This window comes from Terrapene carolina, unplaced genomic scaffold, assembly GCF_002925995.2.
Source record: "Terrapene carolina triunguis isolate 2854851 unplaced genomic scaffold, T_m_triunguis-2.0 Scaffold25, whole genome shotgun sequence".
In the NCBI taxonomy this organism is placed as follows: domain Eukaryota; kingdom Metazoa; phylum Chordata; order Testudines; family Emydidae; genus Terrapene; species Terrapene triunguis.
Genome location: NW_020664376.1, coordinates 6,208,202 through 6,218,815, shown reverse-complemented (window position 1 = coordinate 6,218,815; position 10,614 = coordinate 6,208,202). Strand labels below are relative to the sequence as shown.

General features: G+C 42.1%; 1 protein-coding gene across 1 annotated transcript in view; it reads left to right on the top strand.

Moving 5' to 3' along the window:
- Positions 1-832: 832 nt before the first annotated feature.
- Positions 833-10,614, top strand: part of LOC113406331 (cAMP-dependent protein kinase catalytic subunit PRKX) — a gene marked incomplete at its 5' end in the record, with an annotated part of 60,790 nt that continues 51,008 nt past the window's right edge. Inside the window, 2 exons of the mRNA XM_026650537.1 lie at positions 833-1,001; positions 10,293-10,556. Of these exons, the coding sequence (XP_026506322.1) occupies positions 833-1,001; positions 10,293-10,556 (433 nt within the window). The remainder of the gene's footprint in view (positions 1,002-10,292; positions 10,557-10,614) is intronic.

Sequence of the window (10,614 nt, the reverse complement as noted above, 5' to 3'; positions counted from 1 at the left end):
GTCAGGGCCTTGGCACTCGCCATCCAGGGCTGGGGCCGGGGGGCACTGGATGGGTCCAGGCTCAAGGAGCGCCCAGCTGTGAGTGTGTCGCTGAGCTCAACAGAACCCCTAGCAGCTCCTCGGCGAAGAACCTCTCCGAGCCCTGCAGTCCCTGGGACGGGTGCTCCGGCAGGGTTACCATACGTCCATATGCCGGCCGGTCAGGAGGGATTTTTAAATATCGAAAAACCCGGACGTTTTTAGATATTTAAAAATTCCTCCCGGACGGCCATTTAACAACCAAAAAGCCGGACATGTCCTGGGAAATCCGGATGTATGGTAACCCTAATCAAATCTGTTGTTTGACCATGTTTTATGTTTTACCTGCACTCTGCAATTCTACCAATGTTTTGAGATTTCATTTTCTCCTCCCCCCCATTTTGTTTGTGTAAAACATATTTCATTGTGTATACTTTTTCTAATGTGCTAAAATGTAATGTGCTGAAAGGGAGAAACCAAGAAAAATATGGACTGTCTTATTCACCTTTACTTGATGACATTTATCTAAAAACATTTATAATTTTTGTAGAATCATAGAAGTGTAAGTCTGGAAGGGACCTCAATAGGATTTTGCAACAAAATATTGATAAGAAATTGCTGTGAAGATGTCATTAAATATGCATGTGTGTGTGGGGGGGGGAGAAGTAAAAAATACTGATAAGTTGGAATTCAGTTACCCCGCTTCAGTGGGCAGGAACTGTTACTTTGACAAACTTATTGCATTTGTGCATTTCTTATATGTACAATTATAGAAAAGGTTGGTTCATTTGACCTTTTGTTCTTTAATTTTCAGGCACAGGTACTTTTGGGCGGGTTCATCTGGTGAAAGAAAAAATGGCCAAACGTTACTTTGCCCTGAAAGTAATGAGCATTCCAGATGTCATTCGGCTAAAACAAGAACAACATGTACACAATGAGAAGTCAGTCTTGAAAGAGGTCAATCACCCATTTCTGATCAGATTGTAAGTCTTCCTTCACTTTTTCTTTGGTGTTTATTTTCTTTATTTTTTGGACCAGATACTCAGTAACAACGAACTTTGAATTTGCTTAAATAGTGTCCTTTAAGTCAGGAGTTCTCAACCTTTTTCTTTCTGAAGCCCCCCTCAACATGCTAGAAAATCTCCAGGGTGCGGAGGGGAGGAGGGGCTCCTGACCAGGGGTGGAAACTGTTGGGCATAGGTGTAGTTTGAGGAGGGGGGAGGAGCAGCAAGGGCTGGCAGGGCTGTGGCCAGCTCTACACAGCAGAGTCCAGGGAGGGAGCGCCACCTCCACGCCCGACTCACCTCAGCGGGCCACCCACATGTCTGGGGCTGTGTGCTGGTGGCTGCTCCCCGAGGGCTCTGCTGGCACCTCTGACCGGCTGCGTGAGCAGTCAAAGGGGGCTGGGAGCTGAGAAGCAGCCACAACACTGGGTACCAGCAGCAGATGGGGGAATGCCACGGCTGCCCACTACATGGCACCACCAGCCAGAGGAGCAGCTGCTCCGCACCACCTGGCTCTAACTTCCTGTCTAGGACCTGGCCGGTGGGGTGGAGTGAGGGCTGGGGGACTGGGGGAGAGGAGGAGTTGTGTGGGAGGGTGGAGCTGCCCCCAAGACGGCCCCACTCTGGGTAAGACACTGCAGTTCGGGGGCCCAACACCTTTGTGCCCCCTCAACTCTGCTCATGGGCTCAAGGTTTCTGCCCGGTTGGGGTTTCGGGCCGCACATTTTTACTATATTAATGGAGAGGGTGCGGGGTCTGGGAGGGAGTTTGAGTGCAGGAAGGGGGCTCCGGGCTGGGATGCTGGAGGGGGTGCGAGGTGCAGGCTCTGGCCGGGAGGTAGTTACCACAGGTGGCTCCCAGCCGGTGGCGCAGCAGGGTTCAGGCAGGCTGCCTGCATGCCGTGGCCTCGTGCCACTCCCAGAGCTGGCTGCGGCCAGCTGCTGCTGGTGCGTATCTGCATGCCCCTTGGGGGGAGGAGCGGGTCTCCGAGTGATGCCTGTACCCTCAGCTCCCATTGGCTGGTTTCTGGCCAATGGGAGCTGTGAAAATGGTGCTGGGGGAAGGGGCAGCGCATGCAGAGCAGCCTCCCCCCACTGCCAGGGGCGCGCAGAGCCATGCCAGCAGCAGCCAGCTGTTTCCGGGAGTGGCGTGGGGCCACGGCAGGCAGGCAGCCTGCCTGAGTGCCCTGCAGCGCCATGGGACTTTTAGCGGCTGAGAGAACACGAGGGGGCAGCCAAAGAGACTGGTGGGCCGGACAGAAACGTTAGTTGTACTGGATCCAGCCCGTGGGCCGTATTTTGCCCACCCCCTGCTTTAAAGTATGAAGTTTACAAGCTGTTCCCATTGTATTGCATTTCCCTTATCTGTGAAATTAGATGATTCTACCTTCTGGAGCACGTCCGCAGGATCCACCCGGCGCTGCTACAGTGCAGCTCTTTAGAGCACTCTACAATTTATGCCCCTTCAGTTTACATTGCCACAATATGTAGACAAGCCCTAAATGTTCACACATCCGGTAGTAACTTCCTCAGAACAGACGTGAGATAGGAAAAAAATTGTATTACTGCCTTTAATATACCTTTACTGTGGATAAAGCACATATGGGAGACTAACCTGCTACCTTTCATAGCATAATGATTCTCACTGTTATTTTAAATTGATTTATGGACCTCAAGTCCTCCAGGAATAGTGCAAATACATAATGTCTGAATGATGGATTTTTGTTTTAGCTGCAGATTTGTAAAATCACATGTATAGCCAGGCTGCTCCCAATGAGTACACACATGAATGCAGCTGAAGTCAGCATTAATCTATACTTGTTTGCCATCCATATCTGCCTCTTTCTGAAAGCATAATAGAATTCAGCATTGCTGTACTAATTCTACCCACTTCCAATCAAACTAGACCACTTCTTGGCTTCCTTTGATATATATGATGCGAGCAAAGCAATGAATCCAAATCAGGTGCAGGGGCTGACTGGAATTCCTTGAATCCATAAGCAGAACCAAAATGTGGTTTTCCAGAAACCAGGTCTGCTAGTGACATATGGGCTCAAATATTTACTTTAAAAGCATTAGACATTTGAGGTCAAAGAGCATAATTTAAACATTCAACCGCTAATTGATCATGGACGGTTGCAGCTGAAATAAGCGTCTCTTGCTTTTACACCAATACTGTTTGCTCTAGAGAAATTTTCAAACAGGGAAAAAATGATTCATTAAAGTGTTACAGCTGGCTCATTAGCATGGTGAGATGCCAGGACTTTTTGCGTCAGATGGAAAATAAGTATGGCAGAGCTAATGCATCTGGTCTCTCTGGGGTGAAATCAAACTTGTGCTACTGTTAGCAGGTGAATTATTCTCTCTTTTGCTTTTAGAGAGGTTGCGGGAGCTAAAGTTTTAAAGTGAGACTAGAAATGCTAATGGTGACTGGAGTTTGAGGAGCAGATGAGGATAGGTGACATTTTTTTAATAATTAAAAAAGCAATTTGTACATTAAAATGTGTCCCTGTCTCTCTCCCCTCTTTGTACGTCACTTGTCTTAAAATGTACACTAGGGGGTGAGGACAGCAATTTTGTATGTTCTTTCTGTTGGAATTCTGCACCATTGCGCAATGCAGAATTCATGTTCCCTGCAGAATTTTATTTTTCCACACAGAATTTGGTATTCCCTTTTCTCCCCCACTCCCACCCAGGCCTAGCATCGTCAGCTGAGACTCCTGCAGGCAGTCCCGGGTTGATTATATTGTTGTTTTGATAAAATATGCTGAATTTTGCGGAATTTTAAAACACTGTGTGCAGAATTTTTAATGTTTTGGCACAGAATTCCCCCAGCAGTAGTCTGTTTGCACAGTGTCTAGCACAATAGGGACCTAATCTTGATTGGGATCTCTGAATGTTCCTGCAATATATAAAGTTAGTAGAAATATCCCATGGTAGTTTGGAGTGAGGATACAGCGATCCTTGTACAAGGAAATGGATGTAAGCAAATGTATTTAACCTAGGGAGAGAGCAGAATTTGGTCTTCTCTTAAAACAAAAGAAAAAGGTAAAACTTGCAGCCCTCACTTTCATAATATGGTGGAACGGGATATGAATATTAGTTATTTACACAAAATACGTACTGTACAGTGATGACTGGCTGTACCATCTCTCAGATCTGAAATGTAACGGAACTTGGTGTGGATATACATTTAAATACGCTTCTTGAATAATCGTGCTCAGAGGCAAAATAATTTTTAGTAGCCAATTTCATTATGGAAAGAAGAATGGAGGGTTCTGTGGGTGTGTGTCTGTGCACGTGCAAGATGTTTACTTGATGGATGAAAGAGTAGCAGTGAGGTGATACTCTTTTCCATTCAACACACACCTACTTTTGTTGTTCCTTCTTGTTCCTGAACTCAACTTGTACAAGTGTCTGTCTAAAATTTCACCTGGATATGTGCTTGATTGCACAGTTAACAATTTGTGCTTCTGAGTCTCCATTTACATGCTCAAATGTGACAGTTGTTTAGGAAATGCTTGTTTTATACTGTTGCAACAGCCAGGCAGTGTAATCTTGTTTGCTATCTTCAGTGGGTATATTAAGATAAAAACCAGTCTTACAGAAACAAGGATGTGTCCTAAGTGAATTCAACTGTAACTTTGTGTGTTTATGGCTTTCAGAAAAATAATAATTAGGAATAAAATTGAGCCCTATGTTTGATCGTCCCATTAATAGCAACTAGTTGCTTGGTTGTAAGAATGCAGAATAGGAGTCTTAAGTTGGCCCTGTAAACATAAGATCCAAGTGCTAACTTCATATTAAAATAATGCATGTTGGCTTCGCCTCAGATTTTGTAAGCAAATTGAGTTATTAATGCTGCATTCATTTAAAGGAAAAATACACCTCTACCTCGATATAACGCTATCCTCAGGAGCCAAAACATCTTACCGCGTTATAGGTGAAACCACGTTATATTGAACTTTCTTTGATCCACTGGAGTGTGCAACCCCGCCCCCCCGGAGCACTGCTTTACCGCGTTCTATCCAAATTCGTGTTATATAGGGTAGTGTTATATCGAGGTAGAGGTGTAACTTTTTAAGTGAAAATAAACTCCTTTAAGTCTTACAGTATGTACTGTTTTTTCATTGTCAGTGACATCTTAATTTAAAAACTAATAAGAATACTCCCAGCCTTACTAGATTATGGATTAGCTGTTGGCACTTATTTTAATTTTTGCTAAATGATTTAAGAGATGCCTACAAAAAACAATAAACTGGTGTTCACATCCAGGTCTTCCATTTTTGGCCACATTTTGCCTCACGTCACAGTACTTTTTTTAAAAGACGAGTTGTCTGGTTTTAAGATTTTCTGCTCCTCTGAGCTACTCTTCTGGTCTATACAGCTGTTCTGCTTGATTTCTTAAAATTAGGGCTGTCAAGTGATTAAAAAAAAAATCACGATTAATTGTGCGATTAAACAATAATAGAATACCATTTATTTAAATATTGTGGATGTTTTCTACATATTCAAATATATTGATTTCAATTAAAACACACAGAATACAAAGTGTACAGTGCACACTTTATATTTTTTATTACAAATATTTGCACTGTAAAAGACAAAAATAGTATTTTCCAATTCATCTAATACAAATACTGTAATGCAATCTCTTTATCATGAAAGTTGAATTTACAAATGTAGAATTATGTACAAAAACCCCTGTATTCCAAAATAAAACAATATAAAACTTTAGACCCTACAAGTCCAATCAGTCCTACTTCTTGTTCAGCCAATCACTCAGACAAACAAGTTTGTTTACATTTGCAGAAGATAATGCTGCCTGCTTCTTGTTTACAATGTCATCTGAAAGTGAGAACAGGAGTTTGCATGGCACTGTTGTATCACAAGATATTTACATGCCAGATGCTCTAAAGATTCATATGTCCCTTCATGCTTAACCACCATTCCAGAGGACATGCATCCATGCTGATGACGGGTTCTGCTCGATAACGATCCAAAGCAATGTGGACCGACGCATGTTCGTTTTAATCATCGGAGTCAGATGCCACAAGCAGAAGATTGATTTTCTTTTTTGGTGGTTCAGGTTCTGTAGTTTCTGCATCAGAGTGTTGCTCTTTTAAGACTTCTGAAAGCATGCTCCACACCTCGTTCCTCTCAGATTTTGGAAGGCACTTCAGATTCTTAAATCTTGGGTCAAGTGCTGTAGCTATCTTTAGAAATTTCACATTGGTATCTTAGCATTTTGTCAAATCTGCAGTGAAAGTGTTCTTAAAATGAACAACGTGTGCTGGGTCATCATCCGAGACTGCTATAATATGAAATATATGGCAGAATGTGGGTAAAACAGAGCAGGAGACATATAATTCTCCCCCAAGGAGTTCAGTCACAAATTTAATTAATGCATTATTTTTTTAAATGAGCGTCATTCTTTTATGGGCAGTATTATCTCCCGTAAATGTAAACAAACTTGTTTCTCTTAGCGATTGGCTGAAAAAGAAATAGAACTGAGTGGACTTGTAGGCTCCAAAGTTTTATGTTGTTTTGTTTTTGAGTGGTTATGTAACCAAAAAAACCTAATTTGTAAGTTGCACTTTCATGATAAAGAAATTGCACTACAGTACTTGTATGAGGGGAATTGAAAAATACTATTTCTTTTATCATTTTTACAGTACATATATTTGTAATAAAAATATGAAGTGACCACTGTACATGTATTCTGTGTTGTAATTGAAATCAATATATTTGAAATTATAGAAAAAAAATCCAAAATATTTAATAAAATTAAATTGGTATTCTATTGTTTAACAGTGCGATTAATCATGATTAATTTTTTTGAGTTTATCACATGAGTTAACTGTGATTAATTGACAGCCCTACTTAAAATGCATTTCTCAACTCAGAGTATGCATGTTTGAGTTATTCAGCGTGTTCCATAGTGCAATTCTTCTGTGACTGGGTGTGGGAAGAGTTTATCAGGGATTTTTATTGGCAGAACAATGTAATTAGGATTTTACTTTATTTAAGAAAAAGATGTCAATGACAGCCCTTCACATCCTTGTTAGAAAAAGACATTAACATCATTAACAACATCAAGCATGGCCCAGAGTTCTGTGCCCTGTTCCCCCAGGCTAACCTGTGCTGGGGCTGAGAATTTGGGAGCTGTACTGGTTTAGTTCTCATTGTCTCAATTTTGCCTTTTGCTAGGCTTTCTCAGGTTCCTGTATCAGGGAATGAAGCCTTACTTTTGTCAAGACTCCCACAGACTTAGGAAGAACCAGTTTAGCTACTATCCTGCTCTTCCTGGGGCTCCCGCAGCCTGTCTGGGAAGCAGGTAATGGTGCAGCAAAAGCTATTTTTTAGAGTTCAAAAATTGGAATATTTTTGAAGGGAAAATACCCTTTTCACACAACTGAAAAGTTTTTTCCGCATAGGGAATAATTAAATGAGGGCTTCTTTGCTGCCTGTCTAGAAGGCATTTGTCAATTTTACTTTCCCCCTGTGAAATTGACAAAAGCTTTTTATCTTGGTAGCGCTGCTGTGGTGGTGCACCCTGGTTCTACCTCTCAGCCCTACACTCCTCGTCCTCCATCCAGTTTTAAGGCCAGTGAGGCTGAGTGCCCAAGCTCTCTGCCTCTCTGGCCCCAGAGGTAGGGTGTGGAGACTGAGAGGCAGAGCTCTCTGAATTTTTTTTATGGGTAGAAATCTCAATTTTCCAGCCAACTCTGCTTTTCTCCTCCTTTCCCTACAATGCAGTGGGCAGGGGGTGGGGTGTTGCTGATGCAGCAGAAGCAGTAAGGGGACAATTCAGTTTAGAAATTGCAGGATGTGTCTCAGAACACCTGTTCAGTTGATACTACAATACAGACTTTTTTCTTAATAGATTTGCCCTTTAGGCCGACAGGTTGGATACAAGTGTGACATTTGGTCTGTTCGCTATGGGTGGAAAAAAATGTATCTTCCCTTTCTAGCATATGCTAGATAATGATCTTGTGTTCAGTACAAAACTTTTTGTGAGACAGCAGTTCTAATTTATACTTGCTATTTTATTAATTCTTTTAGTCTAATGCCATGAGCCCATGATTGAGGAGTGTGGCCCCATTAGAATCATAGAATCATAGAATATCCGGGTTGGAAGGGACCTCAGGAGGTCATCTAGTCCAACCCCCTGCTCAATGCAGGACCAATTCCCAACTGAATCATCCCAGCCAGGGCTTTGTCAAGCTGGGCCTTAAAAACTTCCAAGGAAGGAGATTCCACCACCTCCCTAGGTAAAGCATTCCAGTGCTTCACCACCCTCCTAGTGAAATAGTGTTTCCTAATATCCAACCTAGACCTCCCCCACTGCAACTTGAGACCATTGCTCCTTGTTCTGTCATCTGCCACTACTGAGAACAGCCGAGCTCCATCCTCTTTGGAACCCCCCCTCAGGTAGTTGAAAGCAGCTATCAAATCCCCCCTCATTCTTCTCTTCTGGAGACTAAACAATCCCAGTTCTCTCAGCCTCTCCACATAAGTCATGTGCTCCAGACCCCTAATCATTTTTGTTGCCCTCCGCTGGACTCTTTCCAATATTTCCACATTGTGCTAAGCATGCTTATGTAATGAATGTGTGTGACACACACACACACGTACGTGCACACACTCTCTCTCGGCCTTCACTATTAGTTGTTGACTTGTACTTAATAGTAGCCAGCATGTTTTGATCAACCTCTCTCTTCCTTCTGACTTAAATGAGCTGGAATGTATTTCCTTAATGTTGCATAGCTTGTTTTTCACTGCTGGGTGTAGTAGTACTACTGAAAAAGCAGTATTTTTCAACTGAAAGAGGAAAGAGAATCTGTAGGATGGGGATACTTATTATCAGCTTAATATCTGGGTGCAGATGTTTCTTTATAGTAGTGCTTAGAGGCCCTAGTCAAGACTGAGGATTTTGTTAAAGCTAATCCCTTTGTTGTCATTGGTGCAGCAGTTGCACATCAAAACTATGATGTGGATGTTGTTAAGTCAAGATGGTCTAATGGTTAAGTCATAATACGGGGTGTGAAAAGATGGGAGTTCTGTTTCTGGCTATGCCACAAACTTCTGGCAAGCCATTAAACTTCTCTTCCCAAATTTCCCTAAAGTTTAAAATGAGGACGATAATCCTTTACTAGCTCACATTTCTGTTTGTGAAATGTCCTTTTGAGAACCTTGAATGGAAGACACTATAGAAGTGCAAAATGCTGAGATATGAAACTTCTATTAAGACATGACTTAAATAATAAAAAAAATGGTTTGGCTATAGTGTATTTTTCTCCATTTAGACACCTTGTCATAAGCAGTTTTCCAAATTGAGATCACTGTTTATTTTTCATTTGGGCTTCACTATGTTGAGTACAATATAGGAACACAGGAATTGTCTTAATAGATAAAGAACAGTGGCTCATTGTGTCTGTAATAGTGGCCTCTATAAGATGCTTCAGAGGAATGTTCAAGAAACCCTATGACAGACAATTATGGGGAAAACCTACCTACAGAGGGAAGGGGGGAGGGATAGCTCAGTGGTTTGAGCATTGGCCTGCTAAACCCAGGGTTGTGAGTTCAATCTTCAATGGAGCCACTGAGGGATCTGGGACAAAATCAGTACTTGGTCCTGCTAGTGAAGGCAGGGGGCTGGACTTGATGACCTTTCAAGGTCCCTTCCAGTTCTAGGAGATAGGATATATTAATTTATTTATTCAGTGGGCGCTGTCCAGGGTTCTCTGCTCGGTGTCCCCGTCAGGTTCCCTTCTTTTGACCCTTTGACCGCACTCCTGTCCCTGTTTTTACATTAGTTGTCCCCCGTAATCATTTGGGTTTTAGGCCCTGTGGGTCCTCCCCTTAGGCTGGGGGGATCCTTTAGCAGTGGGCGGGCTTTGCCCGCCCACTTCCCGGAACCCAATATGTACAAAGGGAAGCTTTATTTCTAAGCTTGGCCAGTTAGTTGTTGGCTTGTACCGTGAAGAGTGAAAGTTTATATCTTGTCTAAGGCAGGGGTGGGTGTCTCTCCCCTACCTAATTTAACTCTGGGAAATCTTATCCATATATCCATCAAATATACCTAAAAATCCTACTGAACTCTTGGTCTTGGAGATATCTTGTGCAGTGAAATCCGCAAGTTAGCTATGCATTATTTTAGAATACTTCTTTCCTTGAGACAATGGAACAACACCAGTTTACAGAATATCTTCTTTGTTTTACAAATGATTTATTGGCTCAATATTTAATAAAGACTTTTTTGTTACAGATTTTGGACCTACCATGATGAACGCTTTTTATACATGTTAATGGAATATGTACCTGGAGGAGAACTTTTTAGTTATCTGCGTAACATGGGGCGTTTCAACAACAGCACAGGACTGTTTTACTCTGCGGAGATTATTTGTGCAATAGAATATTTGCACTCCAAAGAAATCGTTTACAGAGACTTAAAGCCTGAAAATATATTATTAGATAAAGAAGGGCATATCAAGCTTACAGATTTTGGATTTGCTAAAAAGCTGGTGGATAGGTAAGACTTTTTAAAATCACACTTAAAAAGTAAAACATAATTAAGTTTGGGTGAGAAG